General features: G+C 49.3%; 5 protein-coding genes across 5 annotated transcripts; 2 read left to right on the top strand and 3 right to left on the bottom strand.

Moving 5' to 3' along the window:
- Positions 1–48: 48 nt before the first annotated feature.
- On the top strand, positions 49–4,281 carry F5Y00DRAFT_238048 (uncharacterized protein). The gene has a single exon (XM_048007913.1). The coding sequence runs from the start codon at positions 795–797 to the stop codon at positions 3,864–3,866; it is 3,072 nt and encodes a 1,023-aa protein (XP_047864584.1). The 5' UTR covers positions 49–794; the 3' UTR covers positions 3,867–4,281.
- Positions 4,282–9,700: 5,419 nt separating this feature from the next.
- F5Y00DRAFT_270116 (uncharacterized protein) lies at positions 9,701–12,511 on the top strand (the record flags this gene model as incomplete). Its single annotated transcript, XM_048012564.1, has 2 exons — positions 9,701–9,780; positions 9,877–12,511. The coding sequence occupies 2 exons, from the start codon at positions 9,701–9,703 to the stop codon at positions 12,509–12,511; spliced, it is 2,715 nt and encodes a 904-aa protein (XP_047864583.1).
- A 165-nt stretch (positions 12,512–12,676) lies between these two features.
- F5Y00DRAFT_270114 (glycoside hydrolase family 28 protein) lies at positions 12,677–14,911 on the bottom strand. The gene is made up of 3 exons (XM_048012563.1): positions 13,735–14,911; positions 13,489–13,643; positions 12,677–13,398 (listed from the first exon to the last, which is right to left on the bottom strand). The coding sequence occupies exons 1-3, from the start codon at positions 14,261–14,263 to the stop codon at positions 12,841–12,843; spliced, it is 1,242 nt and encodes a 413-aa protein (XP_047864582.1). The 5' UTR covers positions 14,264–14,911; the 3' UTR covers positions 12,677–12,840.
- Positions 14,912–15,052: 141 nt separating this feature from the next.
- F5Y00DRAFT_238039 (uncharacterized protein) lies at positions 15,053–18,867 on the bottom strand. The gene is made up of 4 exons (XM_048007912.1): positions 17,238–18,867; positions 16,710–17,140; positions 16,303–16,628; positions 15,053–16,244 (listed from the first exon to the last, which is right to left on the bottom strand). Exons 1-4 carry the CDS (start codon positions 18,178–18,180, stop codon positions 15,368–15,370), a joined length of 2,577 nt encoding a protein of 858 aa, XP_047864581.1. The 5' UTR covers positions 18,181–18,867; the 3' UTR covers positions 15,053–15,367.
- A 2,821-nt stretch (positions 18,868–21,688) lies between these two features.
- F5Y00DRAFT_262438 (S-adenosyl-L-methionine-dependent methyltransferase) lies at positions 21,689–22,825 on the bottom strand (the record flags this gene model as incomplete). The annotated part of the gene is made up of 3 exons (XM_048011383.1): positions 21,689–21,848; positions 21,902–22,591; positions 22,677–22,825. The coding sequence occupies 3 exons, from the start codon at positions 22,823–22,825 to the stop codon at positions 21,689–21,691; spliced, it is 999 nt and encodes a 332-aa protein (XP_047864580.1).
- Between the last annotated feature and the right edge of the window lie 296 nt (positions 22,826–23,121).

The raw sequence follows: 23,121 nt of genomic DNA, 5'->3' as shown, positions 1-23,121 counted from the left end.
TTTGTATTGATAGCCAAAAAGTACCTGGATGTGGTTGGATGTGGTTGCCCACATGAAACTCGTCCAATTAGAATTGAGCTGTACTTCCCGCCTTGCCGCTGTACTTCCGCGAAGTCGTAATTGTAATTCTTTCGCATTCAACTCCCGAGCTTCTTTTGTCCTACATTATACAGACCAATTTCTTTCATTCGCTTCTCTTTCTATTTTATGCTTTTCCCTTTCACCCAAGTCGTCTGTTAGGTCATTGTTTCACTTCCTTGTTATTCTTATTATACTATGTAAAGTAAATGTGCATTACTCCATCACTGCATCTCTGCGTAATCCCGCCGCTCCTTTGAACACGTCGCATACCCACCTGTCGCGCATATCACCAATCGCCATCGCCCCAACTTAAGTCTATCTGAGACCAATCCACCTGAGCTACGTTGCTTGATATTTCCTGCGGGCAGCCGAAGAAGTTGAGACTTTCCCTTCGAAAAAACCTGCCGGCTCTCTGGAATCGCAGTGACCGGTCTAGGTGTTTCCCCTGCTTCGTGTCACCAACAGGAACTTACGGGAAGGTGGCAAGGCGAACAAGGTCCTTTGGCTGTAAAACGCTGGGAGTAGAAGGAGATGAAAGTTTACAAACGACAAACTCAATTGCCATTACCAACTCCTCCCGTCATGGAGGACCGAATTTAACTTTTCCGCACCTACGCCTATCAGTATCGACAGGTCATATTTGAGCTGGAAATGCCGGTTCGAAAAGCTGTACCGCGCACAGAATCTCGGATACTAACACACAGCAATCAGAAATGGCCGACCAGCGAGTATTTACGCCTTCCGGCTCAAGGGGCGCCGTTCGACGACACTTTCGCTCGAGCTCCCAGTCGCAATCACAGTCGCCAACCCATAACTCGCTTCGTCCCAGTGACGACTTGCTTTCCCAGCTTACACCCCTCGCGGCAGTCGATGCCCTTCAATCTCCTACGGGAGCTTTAAAACAATGTATGGACAGAGCCTCAGCCTCCGAGCAAGCCTTTGCGATGAGAACGGCGACCGCCTCCCAGAAGATACACGAGTGGTACGATGAGCTCTCTAGCTGGCCTTGGCCTAAAGATAGCTCTTCTGCCGGTTTTAAGATGCCCTCTGGTAAGAGCAAGGACCTGTCCGACCCGAAGACGCCAGGAGATGATTCCAACGACGAGTTGGAGGAATCTGGCTTGCTTTTTGACGGAGGTTACCTTGGTAGTCTACCTGCCGCCGATGTAGACCGATACGAGAAACGAGTCGAAAAGATACAACGGGACTTAGCCGAGTTAGATCTGGAGGAGATTAAGAATCAAGTTCTACATAATCATATTATGCCGCTTTCGCGACCCGGCACTCCTCTGTTCGAAGGCGACCGCTCTCTCACGTCCACTCTTATGTTCTCGAAGATGGAGGATTTAACTGCGGTTGTTACCGCAATCATCGTACAAGCCCTGCCTTGCCTATCTAGACTGTCGAGACTGTTAGACATGTGGACCGTGCGGTTTGTCGTCCTAAGGAAAGTACCGTCTTTACATTTTATGATGGCGGATGCCAAGATGGCTTTGCGTTCCGGCTGGAGCGCCATCGAGTCGGCCGAGTCACGTCCTGCAAGTTCGGCCGGACCTGATAACTTAAAAAAGAAACCCCGGCGACTTACTAGAAATGAGTTTGAGATCATAAAGGGTGTCATACAGAAGAAGATAATGAAACCAGGCCAAGTCCTAGACTCTATGCTTGATTCTCTGGAAGGATCAACAGATACCTTACCGGACGAGTGGTTGGACCGCATGGAAGCAATCGAGAAAGATTATGCTTCATGGGAAACAACTGCTGAGCGGAAAGTTCGGGAGAACGAGATACCTGGCTCATTTAAGGGATTACCAGCGCACGGGTCTCGTATGGGGCCGGAAACTCCCCGACCGAAGATCAAGGTCCATGGCCCAAGTCCGACTAGGCTAGAGGAATCTGATGTCAGTCAGTTTGCCTCGCCTCCGATGCCATTCGACCCCTCTCCGGCAATTAGGCCTGGACGAAGGCCGAGCTTGCCCAACCCCGACCTATCGAGAAGAAGATCTACGATTTCTTCCCGAAGGGACGGTGGGGTGAGACTCTTGACCGAGGAACGAAGTAAAATTATCCGTAGATCGGCTTCGCAAACCTTTGATCCAACAAGACACGTAACATCTCAGCGTGATATCGACTCGAGAAATATGCTCAGGGGACAGAGCTTCAGTTACGATGGTTCTCACGACAGACGGCCTCCAAAGATCCCGACGGCTAAGTCGACCGGTGCGCTGCCTAGTACTGCACGTCTTCCTCAAGGCAGACAGCCTCGAGGTCAAGCACAAGATAAATTTAAAAACAGGCAAGGAACGGGGAACAGCCAGCCTAGTCCTGTACTGGGTGAAGTTAATCGTAACATTATTCGCAGCCATTCCCAGGAACCTAACAAGCCCAACGCAACTACCGAGGGTGGAGTAACTTTACTTGACGATGATCTTGAATTTCTGGAGCCTTCGGTTCTAGAAGCAGTGGATGAGGAACGAGAAGAGCCCGATTTGCCTCCAGCCCGGTTCGAACAACGGAAGGGCAGCATGGGGTCTGTCGCTTCTACTGTCATACATGGTTCCCCCAGCGGTGGCGTCTTTCTAGGTCACTCTGATAATGGGTCCTTCAGAGAGGGATCTATGGAGCCAGATCTACCACGTTTACCGGACCCCGATGAGCCATTCTCGAGTGATGGAATGAGTCCACCTAGCTCCCCACCCTTGCGGTACAAGACTCGGTCTACCTCGGTTACTTTTAAGGATGTTCCTGAGGTTGCTCACTTGCCACAAGTTAGTAGCACTCCACCCCGGAGCCCCATTGAGTCATCTGTAATCATGGACGGCGATGGCTTGTTCGAATATGATAGCCAACCCGGTAGTCCAGGCCGTATGAGCACTTTCAGCGAGGATGAACACCTTCAGCAACAGATTAGCGATCTCCTCCAATCCATCCCGGCTAAGATCCGTCTTAAGAGGACACCCGGCGTCAATCTGAATCCGCCCGACTTTCAGTACCCCTCACAGTCTAAACCCAAAACCTCAAATGGTACACGCCGAAGCAACTCTGGACTATCCTCACGTGGTGAAACTCCATCCTTCTCTCGGAGTGCAACTCCTTCGTTCATGTTAACTCCAGCGAAAGAGCCTCGCCCAAGGTCAAAAAGCAGCCAAGGGATTAGAGTCTACCACTTGTCGCGATCCACGGGCGAGCCTCCGCTCAAGTTACTAGTCCGTAGTGTCGGAGAGAACGGGGAGAGGGTTATGGTTCGAATCGGTGGCGGCTGGGCTGACCTGGGCGAATACCTTCGGGAGTACGCAATACATCATGGCTCACGATCTAGAGGCGAAAGTAAAGTAGATATCAAGGATCTACCAACCGCGCCCCCTGCAACAGGGTCAAGTCCAGCAAGCCGACCTAGTTCTTCTATGGGTTCTCCGGTTTCACCCCTTGCAATCCGCAAAACTAGAAGGAGCGTGGGTTCCGAAGGGGCCCCGTTAAATTTTCCAAATACACCGTTCGCTAGTCTTCCAAAAGATGCGGAAACTCCAGCTTCGGAAATATCAAATAGGTCGCGCTCCTCGTCGCGTATAGAATGGGATGAGGAAGATAGCGCTCTAGGTCTGGCGGGTCCGAAAGGGAGACGCGTAGATATGAGTGACGAAAGCCGAGCTTGGGTCGAGAGTGTGAAGGAGAAGGTCCGCATCGCTAGTAACGATCGCGTACCGCCTCCAGAGCAACGAGTAGACACGAAGTTCGGCGAGATGGGCAAAGTCGGGGGTACTAAACGGTTGTTCAGGAAGCACTAGGGATATCTCTACGACCCGTAACGTACTTTGATCTCAAATGGAGTTGCGTTAGGGGAGTAAATCAGGGAGTTAGAATTGCTCTGGGGAAGGGGAAAAGGAGAGGAATGGGAATATTCCGTGAGAATAAACCCGGGAATGAGGATTCGGTTCGGTTAGCATTCCAGGCCGGTGTTCAACGGTTCTTGTGGGCAGGCGGCCCTGCGGTTCGGGCGGCTACTACTGTGCACATTCATACACACATATAAGTTTCTTTTTTGTTAGCAGGCATTCATCCATTGCTGAACCAATACCCCCTCTTTTCTCGACAATCATTTGGCGCTCGTAAGAGTGTTAGGACCTTCGTCCGTTTACAGACAGCACTTTAAATGCGTAAAAGCAAGTAAATACTACATCTATATTGAATATTTTGTGACTATCTATGTGGGTTTATGTATATCGTGATGATATTACTTTTTCCATAGAACAAGTAGAACTGCAGCTCATGTCTTATTATGTTGAGGGTCTGAGCGAAACCCCGGTATGAGGCTCAACTACTGACTGGTATAAGTTCCATCGCTGTTTACGGATCAGATGGCCGATTAGTTTAACTCAGAGTTACTAGGTAATTATCATTAAGATAGTTTTTCATGTCTTTTACACGTACATAGGGTAAATACTCAGCATTAGTAATGCATTCCCAGGGTTACCTATCCCCCCCCCCCAAAACACTCCCTAATAGCATCCCACCTTCGCGGGTGTCATAGGTATTCGCCCACCTGTCGTGCCCGCGCCGAGAAATCTCGAAGCTGGGAATGACCTTCTTCGACAGGGCGTACGACGCTGTACGGGGCTAGGGGAAATACTTTGCGAGTAACCCGCCCTGGTGACATTGCGGCGGCCGGCCCTACGCTTCCTGGCTACTTGCATGTGCTTCTCGAGTTGCTCTCGCACGAGGGATCTGGGCCGCCTTTTTCTTTGTAAGCGGCTTGGGTACGGTTGGGCGGTTGGGACTAAGACAAAGATAGACAAAGATATTCTAGACCGGCTCGGACTTGGTGTCCGGGGAGATGGGCTGTTTGGTCTTCGTAAAGCTTGTGGGTTCGGGTACTGCTTACTGCGGGAGTTCTGGGGGGTGGACTGGGATGGACTGGGGGGTGTCTGGGGAAGTATGTAAGTCTACTGATGTGTCTATAGGTCAGGTACCTACCTACCTACCTAACCTGACTTCGTCTTCGACATGGCATGGCATGGCCCGTTGAAGGCAACGTTCGACCGACTACAAGACTTCGGACGGTTCTGTCCTGCTCTACTCAGGAAAAGGGGACCCCTCGACAAGACAAGTAACATGCGTCCATCTAGTGTAATGTGATGATAGATAGCAATCTTGTCATTTTTGGCCTTGTGCCCAAGTTCCACGTTCTCGCCTTCCCCTAGAACCTGACTTTGTGTCGTTCGTCCGTATGACAACCCCGAACGTCAATGCAACAACCAACAATGATATGATAACAACAGCTAACTAACGCCTTATATCTTGTACCGCGCGAGGCGGCCGTATACATACATTGTAGGGCATATACCATGCATACCAGGTACCTATCTATCTACATACACACATCGAGACTCGTCTGTAGCGGACCGTGCCGTTTTGCCACGGCAAAGCCCAGAGCCCAGGCCGTCCTACGGCAAGCTGCCACGCGATTACGGTATTGTGGGGAGGGTGAATTTTTTTTCTCTCTTTTCTTCTAACAGCCTACCGCGAATGTTCAGCTTCGGGTTGATAACGATTTCGCCTCCACTTCGGTTTCGCTTCTCGGCCCGGGGATAGGCTGTCCGTGGGGAGAGAGGTGCGGAGGCCGGACGGTTGCAGATTCCGTTATCGGGTCGGGCTTGCGCATTCGATGGGTTGGTAAGTATGGGGTTTGCATATCTACAGTTTTTTTATTTTTTTTTTATTTTTTTACAGAATCTCGTTTGTCGTCGTCACGATCACGGGAGACGCCGTATTCCTTACGACATCTACTGGTGATTTGCTCATGTTCATTCATATCAATCGACTGTGCCAGTGCTACTGTCTACATGTAGGTAAGAATGGCTGGTTTGCCTTTTTTTTTTTATCATGTCAAAACCTTCTGTTCTCGTAAGTAAGTATTGGTATAGGTTGCTTGATAGTTTCTATCTACCATCGGCCGTAGCGACGTGGTTCCTGTTATAGAAGGCGGCGAATTTACACGACGTGTTAGCCCCTATCAGGCTCGCTACATAGTAATGACTGGGCGATTTTCATGCAATAGGGGTCCGATCTTTTCCTGTAGTGGCAATCCTGTAAAGTATAACCCAGCCCTACAGGTTCTAGACGGTCGAAACTACTATTTATTCACAGTCGTTAGTAATACCATGTATCGTGATAATCGTGATGATCGGGTTCCTTATTAAATCCGACCCTATCATCCCCCTTCGTATTATATATCATAAAAGAGAGCACAGCAGTATCAGCGCTGAGCTGTCCCATCTGTGCCAAGGGGCACTACGGAATAACACCCGTATCCAATGGTTATATTCCCCGATGCTATTGACAGGTTGGGAGTTAGGCTCATATTCTCAGCCGTTGTGTTCATGTCGACTACGAGCTCGACTACGAACGCGAAGGTGTTTGCTACTATGAGACTTCATGTATTGAGCACATCTGCGTGCCTGCTTTCTCGGCAATACTAGCAACTTCACCGAAAGCAGTGCAATGTTGGACGATGTAACGGCCTTTTTTTTTTCTTTTTTTTTCTTCAAATCAGCACTTTAGTATTAACTAAAACTTCACCGTGTCTACGTAATCGCTATGTAATGTCCCAAAGTTGTGCTACGTTCTGTCATCTCATATTATCTATACTCTAATCGAACTGTTTTCATATGGGTTCTTGCTTGACTTGACAAATAAAATGAAATAAATATCATTAACTACCTAGGTACCTAGTTTATAATTTCTACAGCGATGAATGAGGCCTTCTCGCATGATTCTATACCTAAAGTACCTAACCTATAGTTATTGAAGTTTTCGATAGGCTTACAACATATATCAGCAAACTGTATTGATATGTTTGAGCTATTCTTCGAGTGGGACTAATAGCAAACGAGGCCTCGCCCGATGGTTCCTCCGCGGTAACTGTGCGAGTCCATCTCAAGTCTTCAATCGGGTAACAGGAAGAACTTGGATCGGATGTTCTCCAAACACGAATCGTGGACTTGAAGTGTCATCGTGCCTATTCCAACCAGTGTGTGTTGGATCTTCATATTTATCCCCAAAGCAATCATAACAGTTCAACTTCAGGGTCCGACAATCCTCATCGTTGTTCGTCTGAGATTGGTCGTCTTTTATCATTGTCTTAGTTGATGCGATATCGAGCTAATCGGGATTGTATGACGAGATCTACAGCCTCATATACGATTAAGAGGGTGGCGCCATCCTGCGGCCGGAACTTTGATCTGCGTGGATATATTACCTTTTCGCAAGGGCTGGGGGAATAACTGGAAAAGAATAAAAGTGTGGCAACCATAATCTTCATTCAGCGAATCAATATTTTATTTGGTGGCCCTATGGTGACCCTGTGGTGATTCTAAGGGGACCCAGCACAACGGAATCTCGATATTGTTGATATTAAGATGCATGGCGTCGGGTGTGCATCTCGGCGAATAGCGTGTTTTTCGTGATATTTCAATACTACCTTGGCGATCATGAGAACTGCATCCGAGGCATCATAGTTCGTAGTTGTGAGCACAAGAACGCGGTGAAACATTGGGTAGAGACACGGGTCAAGAGGTCCCTACTTGACCCTAGTTGACCCTTATACAACAAAAAGCTGTCTCACAGGTAATACATCGGAGTTTTGAGCTGCATGGTAACTCACAGGGTCCAGCTACTACTACCCTGTAGCTTTCTATAGGAGCTAGTTATCCTTTGGATGAAGAAATCATCTACACGTTGATAACTTCCAAGTCAACGAACCCCTCTACCTACACCTACAGCATGCGGGACGACAACTGTTGAGGACGGTTATGTAGGTCATATTCCGTCCTATATGCATTCGAACTTGATCGCTTGCATAGCCCAGCTGCAAGTCGCTTTACTCCGTAATAAAAATCATTTAACTTGTTTTTGGCTTGCTAATATTACTTTTACGTACACGGCGGGCGCATTCTGTAATACGGCAAACGGAGAGGTCATGATGTTTCTATCTTGTGCGACCAAATCTCTATGTATTCTATGTATGTAAGTTGTAAGTTGGTATTCGATAGAAGTCGTAATCTAAGACTTACCAGCCACCGTAGCTCTGCTCCTTCAGCTTTGCTGACCACCCTTCTTCTCAGTAGACAGCAGAGTTGTGATACCCCTTGCCGAAGGCGGCGCGCAGCACAGCATCGCGTACCAAGACGTCAATATAACATGATGATTTGATGGCGCAAATCATGGCTGAAACTGTCAATGCTGCTCAACCTACGCCTTGATTAGATATCGGTGAGGCGACGCGTTGACGGGCGAACATGTCAACGTCGTCGATTCTCTACAAGTTCGTGTGTGTATTATACGGTATACCTAACGCAGTCCAACGCCCGAAATAACAATTAGTAAATGCGCATACGCCTTGATCTCTGTGTACGGCGTGTACCCGGGCGAGAAGGATTCTATTCATTAGGGGTACAGATATATATTGCAATGTCATGCAGAATATGCAGTGCGACGACGCATGGAAAACGGAGCGGTTCAAGGGCAAAGCCCATAACAATGGATCATACATAGATCTCACTCGATAACCTGCGGAGTAAGTGTTCCCAGGACCCAGCCAGTGCTGCCAGTCAACCAGTCAACCAGTCAACCTCTTTTTCAACTGCCTGGATAGGATTAGTGAGGGGCAGAGGATTACCGGTTCATCGTGACTAGCCCAGATACGGATGAGTTATGGATGTGTTATTGTGTTATGGATGTAACTCTTAGACGACCTGACGACGAGATTTGTTAGTGAGACCCGTAGAAACCGTAGAGACCCCTGTTTTCCACCCCGCTTCCATTCCATCATTTGCATACGAGCTGCAGTAGCAAGGACCATTGGGGACCATTGGGAAGCATCAGGAACGCGGCGAACCTACACCTTTACATACATCATACCTGATTATACCTAGTTTACTACATTATAGTATAAATCCACGGCACTTGGATAAGCTATAAGCCTCTTTTAACCTATATCATTTTCGTCATTACCTATAGTTAAGCGACCTAGTGCTACAGCAGTGCAGTCCGCAGCAAGCTCACAGCAGCTTAAACCCTGAAAGGTTAACGAAGACGACCGTGGGGACGGCAATGTCCGAAGCCACTCTGCCACTGACCTTTGAGGCGCTTTTAGAGGTCCATCCTTTTTAAGACGCACTGCCTCGCTGCGCTGCTTGTCATTTGACGTCTTTTAAGTCTCTCTAAGCGCTACTACGAAGCGTTAAGAATTAAGAATTGCCTTGTCATCGACATCTTCACCTGTCAAATCACTTGCGACAAGTTCACAGCTGGGCCTTGCGCTTGGAATTATTGGAATTACCCAACTCTTTAAACCCCAGCAAATCACAACTTCTCGTACTTTGCCGCTTATCCGTCCGCTGTTCCGAAGTTCCAGAGATTTCAAGGAGCTAAGCTACAGTTGGCGGAATCTACTTGGACCTGGTCAGCAAGGCTGAGAAGCAGGACAGCAGAACAGCAGGACATTCGATTTACATATCAACTGCATTCTCTCCCCACCACACCCCCTCGTCAACACACCCTGGTTGCCATGTTCCAGAAATAATCAATAATCTCCCAATAAAGTTGGTTGAATATCTCCAATATGGTTGATGTCGACATCGATGCGTTCCTACGACAAGGCTATTGGCCTAGCTCTAGAGCTAAAAGCCCAGAGTCAAGATTGTAAGTTCTATACCTATATCTCGAATCAAAATGGCGTGGGATGAATCTCTATGAACCCAAGCTGGACGAGTTACTGATACGTCATATGTAACGCAGCGCCACCTCGAGTACACCATCAAGCCAGTCCTCTTATGTAAATGTGACGTCTCCGAGTAAAGTGTCATTTAACGCTCGTCGCCGGCGCGATTATCCCCCTCCACCGTGTGTTGAGGATGAGACGGCATCGCTCGCAAAGGAATATAGAGCCACAGTTCCAGTTTCAGGCGAGGGACCAATACACAGGGGGGATATCGACCAGCAGCCTATTCTTCTCCCTGTGCATGAATATAATCCCGAGAGGCGCTTTGTTATAGTTCCGACCTCGTCCGATTCTACAGGTGATTCCTCGGAAAATGCTAAGCAGCTACCGAGGCGACCCAGATCTAGGGATTCAAAACCCGAGCCCGAACCCGAAGCCGAGCCTACCTCTTATGAGGCGAACACCGGTCGCAAATATGAGGCGCGCGCGCGTCGCGAAGAATCGCCCGAAGCTAAATCGGACACGCGGCCAAACCGTGAGAGACGTCGCAGTAAATTGGAACAACTACCTACTATAACTACAGACATCGAGCCTGATTCCCGGAAATCTGATACGAGGAGATCGAAATCTACGACAAGATCCGAGAAAGGTGACGAGAATTACTTCTCTCCCCGCCATCATTCTCGGCTTCAGAGCGGTAGTACGCTGTCTCCAGATGTTATAGAACATGCTAGCAGAGGAAGAGATCGAGCATACTACCAAGGGGGCTCAGATTCTTATTCCCAAAATCGCAACCGCTCAGCTCATCGTAATGTTGAGTATGAGAAGAGTCCTCGAGATGATAGGAAAAATAGAGATAAGCCTCTCAAATCGGCCAAGTCGACAAGTCCTACTCATCACAAACGACGCTCGACTGCGGATATCCCTCAACATGTGCGGACATCCTCGAAGGCTGGCTATGAGAATCCTCCGCCGTACGCCGAGCTTCGGTCGCCGAGAGCTGACGATACTAACCGTAAGCAACATGAACGAGATACGGCGTCTCAGGTCTCATCCAATTCTGAAGAAAGACCAGAAGTCCCGCCTCATAGTAAATACATATACTCGAGTGACGAAGACGCATCATATCGAGCTCGTCCCCGCCGTCATCGAGAATCAGTCGTGTCTACTGACGGAAGATCCTACCTCCAAAGCCCAGCAGAAATAAGACCCAGTGGCGATCGAAGATCTCGAGGCGCCTCCCCGCTTCCATCCTCAAGAATCTCCCAAGTCTATGAGAGGGAGTCGCCTTCATCTAATCCGCGCAGCTCTACGTTCCCAAAAGATATTAAATTTTCACGAAGCGAACATCGCTCTCGTAATTCATTGTCCCGTTCCTCTACGGGGAGATCCGAGCATAAATCTTCCGCTCCGATCATAATTCCTGCTGCGGCCGCAGCCGTAGCCGCAACCGCTGCAGCTGCAGCTGCAGCTGTACATTCTGGTTCTCCCACTGATCCTCGCAGGTCGGGTATACTTCCACCACCTAGAGCAGGATCCTTCCAGCAAGATCCTCGCTCGTCAACATCGGCATTGTCGACGAGTCCACAGAGACACGTACGCCAGCCGGTAGAATCCAGTTCTCCAAGGAGTCTTGCCAGCAAAAGTTATTCTATGCCCCCGTATAAAAGATATCTCGACGAGGTGCAAGCTGGCGAACTCCCTAGTATGCGCGATTGCCCTCGTAGGCAACCAACCAAAGGACACGTGGATTGGCTAACACTTCCTCGTTGCGACAACTTCGATATCTGTCCGTCGTGTTACGAGGCCACATTTTCTCAAACCGAGTTTGCGCATCACTTCGTTCCGGCACCGTTCCGTTCGACAGACCGATATATCGTCTGCGACTTCGGGACGTCTCGATACTACCACATCGCGTATTTTCTAACAAGAAAATATGGAATGGCGGACCTAGCCATGTTTCGAAATATCGCAAACGTCACCGCCAAGAGCCAGCCGTGTTCGGGAGCGAGAGAAACATCCCGGATCTGGTATTCGGTCAAAGATCCCCGCTCGGGACACCCTCTTGAAAGCTTTACCGCCTGCTACACTTGTGCGAAGACCGTCGAGGTTTTACTTCCGAATCTAACGGGCCTTTTCGTGCCTATGGACTCCCCGGCCGAAGCTACAAGGGGCGTCTGTGCGATGCACCAAGATAATGAACGAAGATTTCTATTCTATTTCGATCTTTTAGAGGCAGCGGCCGATAAGGCCTTAATAACTAAGAGCACGCCAGACGTCCAGGCCTTAGCCGATAGACTTCGCGACCTGACGGCCGTTCCCGAATGCGCTCGCGACACCCCGATCCAGAACGGCAAGTGGTATACGATGCGATCGATTCCCGATTTTACGGTCTGCGAGGAGTGTTTCGGGGAAGTGGTCTGGCCTATGATCCAACGCGACAGTAGCTCCATTGCGGCCAACTTCCACAAGAACCCCCAGTTACTCCCGCTGGCCGCTTGTCAGCTATACTCGGACCGCATGCGCCAAATTTTCCAGTGGGCCGTGCGACATAACGATATGAGGTATCTGGAAGCCAAGGTCAGAGAGCGCAGGGTCAAAGATCAGGAGTACCAGGCCAGGATCGCGGGACTCGACCCGCATCGTTTCGGTGCGGAGTGGGTTGAAGCCGAGCTTGACCAGGCGGTTAGAGAGTGGCAGAGATGGGAGTAAGGAAGGCCATTATAATGAAAATGAATAGATGAGCGCGATCATATAGATTGAGGGGATAGGCTAGCATGGCATGGCATGGCAAGGCAAGGCAGGGAGGGTATGAGACCACGCTGCTTATGTGTGACGAAGATGAATGAAATGAAACTAGATTTATAGTGACGAGTAATGAGACATGGTTATGGCGAATTCTTGGGTATGAAGCTTTTAATTTAACAGGCACAAGGATAGCTTCCAGTTGCCCATAACGATAAATATATCCCAGACAGGAATTCCTCTCAACTTCCCCTTCCAGCATCCCATCATCCCATCATCTGCTTCCACGATAAAACTCAGCGGTTTCCACTCAGCTGCTGCGGCCAATCAGCCGGGCACGTCCCCGTGCAGGGGATGCCGCTCTCAGCCTGGCCCTGGATATTACTGCACAAGTACTTGGGCGTGCTCTTCCCATCCAGCGGGGTGATCTCGACGTTGTCGAAACTAAACCCCGAGCAAGGACTACTAGCCGAGCAGTGGATCGCAGACGCGATATTATACCGGCTCGTCCCCGTGACGTTGATCCAGCGCACGTCCTGGATCGGCAGGCGGCTCTGGTCGCAGCCGCGAGCCGTGTAGATGCACGAGGTGACGTAGATGGGCTGGTTGACGTTCTCGGCGCGGATGTTGGAGAAGGTGACGTTGCGCACGAGGCCGTTGCCGCTGTAGGTCTTGACCCAGGCCGCGTTGGAGCTGTGCGTGCAGGTGATGTTGTTGAAGGTTACGTCTTGCACGAAGTCGGGCGCGTTGCCGGGGTTGTTCCCGAGAGAGCCGATGGTTGCGCAGCCGGACTCGTAGCAGTGCACGTCGGAGACTTGGATGTTGGTGCTGTTGCCTTTGATGGCTATGCAGTCCTGTGAGAGGTTTGGTTCAGTACCTTAGGTACTTTGTGTTCAAGGGAATAGGGGTAAAAGATGATAGGGATATTAGGGAGGGGAGCTTACATCGCCGCAGGTCACTGTCCAGTTCTTGATAAAGACGTCCTTCGAGTTCCAGGTATCGGTCCCGTCAGTGTTCACGGTACTCCATTGGCTGTTGCTGGTCGAGTTCATATCTAAGTTCGTCATGGTGATGTTCTCGCTATACGCAACGAAGGTGTCTAATGTTATGTTAGCCCTCTTCCCCCTTTACCCATCCTTCAACTTCAAGATACTATTGGCAAATACTAAGGAAGAGCGGGAATAACTTACGCCAGAACTGGCTCTGCCTCCAAGTGATCCCATCGATTAAAACATTCTTAGCATGCCAGAGCGTTAAGCTGATCGGTCGTCCGGCCTGGTTACTTCCGCCGCGGTTCTCATCGTACCAGAGCTGACCCTGGCCGTCAAATAGCGCCTTGCCGAAGCCGCGGATGCTGATATCTTGGCCACCAATACGCCAGGCCGTGGACCGCTGCGCATACTCGACTCCGATACTGTTCTGCAGCCAGTACTGGATGTTCGAGGACCATCGTAGCGTACCGTGGATCTCAACATCTACATTGCTCAGGTCTTTAATGTCCATCACCTTACCGATATGGAATGAACCCTCTGTCAAGATGATCTTGCCGTCCTTCCCGCATTGCTTAAAAGCATCGAGGATCTGCGGTGTATCGTCCGGCTCCTGGCCACCCCCAACTGGTAGAGGTGTTACCGTGCATGTCGAACCTGTGACATTGAGAGCCGCAGAAGCTCCGCTGGCAAGTGCCAACAGAGCAGGTATAAGGGATGTAAGCATCATTCTTTTTATTTTCCACGCTTCAAGTCAGTCGTAGAACAAAAGTATTTCCCGAGCCTAGGAAGGAATCGCGCAATCGCCGTTCTTTTCTAGCTTTGAGACCCCGAGTCTTGAAAGAGGTAATAATAGGAAAGAGAAGTGAAAGCAATTGCATTCCCGTGGGAAAACGGAGCATTCCACCTTGGTAAAAGCTTCGCCAGTCCGGAGATATTTCAAGCCACGGCCCCCCCTCAGTGTCGAACTCTTCCAGAGCCGTAAAACCAGGTAATCCATATTACCGTCTTGGCTCTAGCGAAGTCCAGGCTACCTTGGTTAACGCTAGGTGGGCGGTGAAATAGGGAGGGGGGATAGGTTGCTGCAACGCAAACGAGAAGACATATATTATCTTGACTCTATATTAAGGGAAAACGTGGCATCGTGTACCTCAGAAAAGGACGCGCTCAAATCAGAATGCGCGGGCGGAGGGACGTAAACATGGATATTGGCGAACTCGGCTAATCTAGAATGGAGGTGGAAGAAAGGGGCGAGGTTGATTAAGCGGATATTAAAAATCTGGGGGCTAGACTCCCTACTTCACCTATCCCGCAGCAACGGGGGAAAGCTTCATTCAGGTAGATGATACGATTGATGGAGAAATTCTATGAGGTCAGGAGCTTGACAGCTTATCTACTGTCAGTGCATATTTATAATAGTCTTCCTATTCGCGGCATGTCGCTTATAGACTACGAGCGACTTGCTATTGGATCCAGGATTACCTAGTAGGCACCTATAGAGTTGAGAAGACAACAGATATTACGTGAATGAAAGTGTTATTTTGATCTATATAGTCCATCTATTCGACCCTTATATCGTTGAGTCTAGATCGCGGTCTTGTTTATTCCCTTCCCTTTTTAACAAGTTCCATGCTCTATCCACGGACTCGGAAAATCCCTCGACATAGTGCCCATGTAAGTAGCTGAGACCCCCAAGGATATCCCCGAAAGTGCCTTCGTCAGAAGCGAAGCGTAATAATCATTATGCCAGACCCAAATACGGGAAAAAAATAATACCAATAACGCCGACCATGAATCTTATCTTATGCATACTTCGTCATGCGAAGCCACGTTCTTACTTGAGGGGATCGTAGATCCTCTCCTTGATGTACTTCGTCAGGGCGACGTCGCCCCATTCTTCCCATTCAACCCACTGTTCTTCGGGTAGAGTGCTGACGCCTTCTCTGCGGGCAGCCTTCATCACCTCCCGGGCGACGACGACGCTGGCATCCCTGACACGCTCGATGTGGGGGTAGATCAAACCCTTGTGAACCTCTTCGGCATTTAAGGACTCGGATAACGAGGAAGCTGAGATGTAGACCATCTCGTCGGTGATCTTTGACGCCTTGGCGAGGATAGCACCGAGACCTAGACCAGGGAACACGTAAACGTTGTTACCCTGGTTCGGCCAGTACGTCACAGCGTGATCGCCAGCCTTGACGGCGAACGGCGCAAACGGAGAACCGGATGCGAAGATGACGGTACCATCTGTCCATTGGACTGCTTGCTCGAATGTGCATTCAGCCTTGGTGAGAGGGTTGCTGAGAGGGAAAAGGATGGGTCGTCTTCCAGAGCCACCAGAGTCGACCGAAGCCTTGAGGGCACGAACGACAGATTCAGTGAAGACACCGAAAGTTGCCGTAAGGCCAACGAGGGCAGACGGCCTCACATACTCGATCACTTCCTCGAGCGTGCGGAATTGGTGGCCGTTGTTATCCGACCGGGCGAAGTACTTCTTGTGATCCGCCAACTTGTCACCTCGGTCCGTGGTAACTAGGCCCTTGGTGTCGACAAGCCAGAACTTCTCTTTCGCAGCTTGTTCTGAGAGGCCGCGACGGGTGTAGTACTCGACCATCTGCTTTGCGACACCAACACCGGCTGAGCCGGCACCCATGAATACTAGACGCTGCTCCTCAATGGGAACACCGGATAGGTTCACAGCGCCAATATAGCTAATAGCATGTAAGCAATTAATGACGAAAGGGTATGGTGAAGTTTTGAGCTACTTACCCAGCCAACACGACGGCACCGGTTCCCTGGATGTCGTCGTTGAAGCACTTGTACTTGTTACGGTAACGAGCCAAGTAGTTGAAGGCCTTCTCGGTCTCGAAGTCTTCAAACTGGACGAGCATGTTGGGGAAGACCTCGGCGGCAGCCTCCATGAATTCATCCATGAACTCCTGGGCAACAGCCGGCGAAGGGCGTCTAGCCCGGAGACCCAGGTAGAAGGGGTCCTTGAGGTTAGCCTCATTGTTGGTACCGGAGTCCAGCACGATTGGTAGGGTCTTCCCGGGGTGGATACCGGCGGCACCGGTGTACAAAGCCAGCTTGCCGATCTAAACAGAAGTCAGCCTTCAGCCTCAGATTTCACGGGACACTAATGTAAGCCAAGTGTAAGCCAAGATGGTGGAACTTACGGAAATCCCCACACCATTCATACCGAGATCGCCCAACCCCAAAATACGGGATCCATCCGTTACCACGCAGATTTCGGGGTCCGGATAAGGCCAGTTACGCAGGATTGTCCTGATTGACCGGCGCTGCTTGATCGATATGTACAACGCCTCCGGATGAGTGTAAAGCGTAGAGTACTGCAAGCACACATCACCGATAGTAGGAGTGTAGACCAGCGGCATTAGGTCACGGACATTGTCGATAAGTACTCTATAGAACAGATCCAAGTTCTGAGTCTTGAGATGCGACAGGTACAGGTACTTGTCAACGTTGGTCTGCCTGGAGTTGATGACCTTCATGCACCTGGCGACCTGAGTCTCAACGTTTTCCATGGCATGCGGCATTAGACCTGTGAGGTTCTTAGAGACACGCTCATCTGGGGTAAAAGAGAGTCCTGGATAGCTTGGGTGTTAGTAGAAAAGCAATCGCAAGGGGTGGGCTTGTTTATATTGTTTATAAAAAAAAATAAAAAAAAAACTTCGGCGCAATACCTTTGTTCCACAGAGGCTCCCGTAATATTTGGTAACCACCAGCGGCGGACTGCGGGATGTAATCTGTGCTTCGGTACTGTTGGACCTCGCCGTAGTGGTTCTGTGCGTAACCTCGAAGGCCGTCTAGTGCAGCCATTTTCATCTGTTCTTCAATTGCAGAGATATCGACCGAGGACATTGGGTTAAGCGCAGATTGCCTCCGTTGCAGGGATAAGGACAGGCGTTTACTTGAGACGGAAGTATGAGATGAACGCGCAGACGCGATAGAGAAGGAAGAAGGAGAAGACGAGCGAGGCGTTGATATATCTGAACTGGCGGTGCTGTAAGTATTAAACGCCATTGGACGTCGCGGTGACGGGTGGCGTGCCAGTATTAAAAGACAACGGTTGGATGTTGAGCTGATGGGGTAAGACGGAAGTGCAGGGCTAATAGGGGACTGTCCGATCCAGCTGACGCTATCTGAACTAGAACTGGCTGAAGACAATGTGGACGGGTATGGAGCAGTGGGCAAAGACGATGGTTCCCCTTTTGGGATATCACTACCAGTAGTGGTGCAAGAGAAAAGTCCGGAATGCAAGGAATACAAGGAACTAGGTTCGGGTGGGTGAATGATGTGGTGTGTCTGCTGATTACTATCCCGAAGAGTATTCGTGTAATTTCTTGTATTATTGCCGTGCTGTTTAATAAAAGTCCGCCCAACTACGAGGTCGTCGATGAGGCCATGTGCAGACGGGATGGGGCTTCTTAATAACAATACCGGCAAGCCGGCGTCAGGATGAGTGCCAGCACTAGTTCTAGCATGAGGAAGAGCATGAGGAATACCAAGGGTCCTGGTTCCGTATGCCTTCGTTCTCAGACCTCCATTCGCTGCCGCTGGACGACCGCTAACACGGAGCCGTGTAAGCTGTGACAAGGGCGAACTGGGGTTTCGTTGGGGTTTCATAGGGGATCAAACACTAGGACCAGATCGCTGTAGTATTTTCGTTATTAGCCCAGGAGCCCAGGGGGAGCTAAGGGGGCGGCTGATCGGCAAGTTACGGAACGAATAAGAAGAGAGGGAAAGGCAAAAAAGGGTATGTTCGGTACGAGAGTACCAACGAAGCACGGCCGTACCGAGATTCGAGTAGTTGGGTATCCTCCAATCGAAAGGATAAAAAAAAGTTATACTTTATCTTGAGTCTTGAGTAAAAAAGCAACGTAAAGAAGCATAAATCAATTAAAGCAACGTCCGAAACGGGCAACTGGTAAAGTTCAGAAGAACTATAGAGGAGTCGATGTAAACAAACTAATAGATCTAACGACAGGAAGAAAAAAAAAGAATCCAAGTCAAGATAGACAAATACTCAGCAAATTTCCGAATTTCTTTTCTTCTTTCTAAGAAAGATGACGGAAAAATTTTGTTGGGATCCGATCAAGGGAAAATCAAGAGACTGCCGTACGAATGTACGCCGGTACATACTTACATACCGCATACCTACATGATGCTATGTATGTGTAAGAGCCATCGAAAGTACGTTCGAAAGTACGTAGTACAGACAGGCATTACACACACCGTAGGGTTATCCCATAAGGTTATGACCTCCATACAATACTCCATCTTGGAATATGCTAGGTTAGGTCGTTATTGTGCGTACTGAAAACTGAAAAAGAAGGGTACGCTAAATAAGGAAAGCTTCTAATTGCAGTTCGTAATTACTAGGCCCGGGGAACGATCCTTAGGACTAGACTAGTTAGCCTTAAGGACTATGGGACTATGTACAATACAAAATGACTTCTAGTGGGACGCGGGACGTGGATCCCCCTTGATACCTAAACCCAAAGGTAGGTAGCTAAGACGAAGGAAGAGTTATTCATCGGCTGCCCTTCACATGATCAAGCCTGCCAAGTTACCGACGTTGAGAGAAAGCATAAGCAATACGTACCTACCTCATATACGGACTTGGGCATGAAGAACGCCTATGTATTGCTTCATCCTTTTCTGTGGCTGATTATGATACGATTGCTCTGCAGTCTTCAACCCCCAGGAATTGCCACGGAGCGCCTTCTCGTCAGCGACAGCAACATTCACGAAATTTCTAGTGTATGAGATGTATGAGATGTATGAGATGTATGAGATGTATGAGTTGTAGGTATGACATGTCGCAACACGGACTCCGAAAAAAAGTTTGGGGTGCATCCGATTCTCCCTGATCCTTGACGTTGCATGTCCGTCGATCCCGCAGTCCCGACTCTAGTGACTGGTCCGAGATACAACCAATTGAGCTCTATCTCCCCGTCCCTGCATAAGTCGGATTTGCGACTTGGGACCGTCCAATGTTTCTGATCTGATTCGATTTCGATAACGTACAGGTAATCTAGGCGTACCTAGCATTTCTAACCGCCCGCGCCCTTCTCAAAAGTTGGGGATGGATCAGATCACAAGAGGCTTCCTTCTTCGTAAGATCCTCTGTGACCGGTCAACGGTTGGAGGCCTTAAGGACAAGGATCCGGGGATAAGAGGGTATATGACATTTCCAAATGGAAATAACGGGAGATCATGATTCGAGATATTGTATGATTGACCAGCTAAATCATGCTTCTATCTGCTGCTACATACGTAAGTAATGTAATGTTATAAATGCTAAGGTGCCTAAGCAAACTCCTTTACTTTACTTGACTTGACCATGGCCCCGTTCATTTAAAAAAAAAAATTTGCTTTGACTTCTGGAAGCCCAATCCAGGGCCAACCCGAAATTGATCACGATATTGCAAGGTATGACCGCGCCGAAGGATGGGGCTGACAGGGCTGACGAATCTTGTACAAACCCTTGTGAGTAACCCGGGTTCTTCCGATCTGAAAATGCCACGAGGCTTGGGTTTTACCGACCGAGTGCGTGGCAGGCGTGGCTAGTTTTTTGCTGTATGTAAGTCTGTTAACAGCCTCACCGAGTTCTAGTCAAGACTATCTTAGGTACGGATCCGTACATACCTGGTAGTTTCAACTAGATTAACACATCAGATCAGATTCAACAAGAATTTCAAGATGGCCGAACCATACATGAGAGCTATGTGGTATGTTCACCGCATTACCTTAGATACAATACCAAAACCCGTCGGAAGAAATAGGGAATATGTAGTCGTCATTAGCGACCGTTGATTCTTTTAGGCCCTTCCAGTTCGTCTGATGAACCGCCCAGCCTGTCAGTGCCCTACCGTCCAATCTCTCCACTCCAAGCCCAAGCCCAAGCCCAAGCCGCCGAGCATGGAGAGCATGGAAATGTCTCCACTGAGCTCAAACATCAGATTCACCGTCACCGGGAACCCTACAGTTTTTCATCTTTCATGCAGCTTGAACTATTCCCCACTTGGTCATCAATCAAGCTTCTCCAGACCAGACTGCGGAGATACACTATACTACGTAGGTGCCTATGTATGTATGTAGGTAGACAGGCATTTGTAGGCCTAGGCTAATCGTTCAGAGTCGTAAAGCTCCATTCGACGTGCGCATGACCGCCGCTCGAGCCTAATGAGAAATCCACAATAGCCAACGGTGAGCATTTTCAATATCGTGACTAACGAAATGGCCCTTTTGCCATGGCCGCGATCGCTGCGCTTGCTTCTAGAAAGTCGTCCGAATATATTCGGTCAACAATTAGCGGTGCTACTATTGTACATGTAGCCATGCCATGCCCGCACTGCAGCTCGTCTACCGATGTGCTGTCTCAGGGTACACCCTGCTTTCTTGGCTTTTGAGCTTGTCTTGACTCTTTGCTTCTTAATGCATGGCCCTTTAATGGACAATACATAGTAGGGCAAACTTCTTCATGTCGTAACGTGCCAATACCTAGCTTGGACGACCAGGAGTTTGTTGCTCAAAGTTTCAGAAGCTCCCAGTCTCATTAGTATGGGCATTTTGCTGATACAAAGGGCACATTATCTATCACATTTATGTACCGAACTCTCGTCAACTATGCCGTTATGATTATTGCCAGATACAGATCAGCATCCACTGATTTGCCCATCACCGTCTCGGTGTTAGGCAAAATAGTCACGATGCGGCTAAATATTTCAGATGAAAGTCCATCTTAGTAAGTGTTAAACTCGGCTGGGCTTCAAAGACGAATTTAGTAACATTGTGTTGTATTCTGACGTGAATCCTCCAAGCATGGGGCACGATTAAAATTTTACGTTTTACGGCTCGGCGCGTTGTTTCTTCGACTAACGATATTATCCTCAATTGTTTGCTTAATATAATACAGCTCGTAACTTAGCTGAGCAACAGCGCCGCCTCATGTAATAAATCAGATAAGTGACGTGAGTAGTAGGTATCACGCTATCTTACTGCATATTTTCATGGCTAATGTTTACATATTGGTTAGGGGATGATAGCTACGTGCACTTACTCTATCAATCTCACAAACAGCATATATATATATCCCACTCTGTTCCCCTCTATCATCACATTTCCATACTCAAGGCTTCTCAAAACACATGACCGCGTATCTAAACGTCCCATTCGCATAACCTCTCCTCATCGCCCTGAACGCCTGCAAGAACGCAAGCCCATCCCTACCCTGCGATATGGCAAAGGCCCAGAGTGAGGGCGAGGATACCAAGGACCATGATATATCCCTATGTGACAATCAGCTCCCGGACTTCGTATATTACATGTTGAAGTAACTTACCATGTCTTAGCGACATCCTTGCTTATATCAACCGGCTCTTTACGGGCTCGGAATCCCGCCTGCGCCGCCAACGCAACATACTCGTCCGCCGTATAGAGGCGGGGGAGTAGCATGCCGTCTTCGATGGGCTTGATATCAGCGCTCTCCTGCTCGGGCGATAGAACCGGCGCCTTGAACCAATCGGCAATAACGAGTAATCCTCCGCTCTTCACCAGGGAAAACGATGAAGAAAAAAAGAGCTCCTTATTTGGCAGATGTGACAGCGCCTCCGATATCCAGACGCAGTCAAATGTCTCCGCTTCACCGCCGGCAGCCGGACGGAAGTGATGCAGCATCTTCTCGGCATCGAGCTCGAGGAAGCGGACCTTACCCCCCCTCCCTTCCTTCCCCGCCTCGTCGGCGTACTTCGCGAAGTCTCCCGGGGTAGGCGCGGAGCCGCCCGTCGTCTCCGTCGCAGTTATCTGCCTCGCGATCTCGACCTGCCGCCCGCTAATCGTAATACCCGTGACCGTGCAACCGCGCTCGCGCGCAAGAAACCGGCTCGTGCCGCCGACGCCGCAGCCGACGTCCAGGACCTTGGCGCCAGCGGGCAGAGCCGATATCTCCAGCAGATAATTAATAAGATTGACCTGGGCCTGCTCCTTGGTCTCGTCGGCGGACTTGAAGAGCCCGTGGTGGATATGTTGGCCCCTACGAACGAATGAATGAATGAATGAGTAAATGTCGGGCTTAGCTCCGCACCGGAAATAATGACGAAATGAGAGGCGGGAAATACCATAATGAGTAGTAGTAGTCCGACGCGATTTCGTAATGCGTCTTGATCCTGTCCTTCAGCGAGTCGAAGGACCCGTGGGCCTCAACGCTGGGGATCTCGTGCTGATCGCCGGGGTGCAGTTGGGGGCTTGAGGCTTCGTGTTGAGCCATGTTTGATAGGTGTAAGTAGGTAAGTAAGGTACCTAATGTCTTACAAGTTGTATGTATGCATAGGTCGGACTTAGATAGATAAGAGCACCTAGAGTTGCTTAGGAGAAGTGAGGCAGAATAAAGTCACACGACAAGTTGAGTGGCACACCTTTCGGTGTCAAGTAGTAATTTGTTAGAAGAGGCTATTCTGGTGAGGTTCTCAATAGATATGGGCCGGAGCAACGCTAAGGCAAGCAACTGGGATCTTGGCTGCATGCGACGTACATATTGCTGAGCGCTTGTGACGAACTCCGAAA

This window comes from Daldinia vernicosa (genome assembly GCF_022497035.1).
Source record: "Daldinia vernicosa strain CBS 139.73 unplaced genomic scaffold F5Y00scaffold_25, whole genome shotgun sequence".
Lineage (NCBI taxonomy): Eukaryota > Fungi > Ascomycota > Sordariomycetes > Xylariales > Hypoxylaceae > Daldinia > Daldinia vernicosa.
This window is presented reverse-complemented; position numbering and strand designations above follow the sequence as displayed.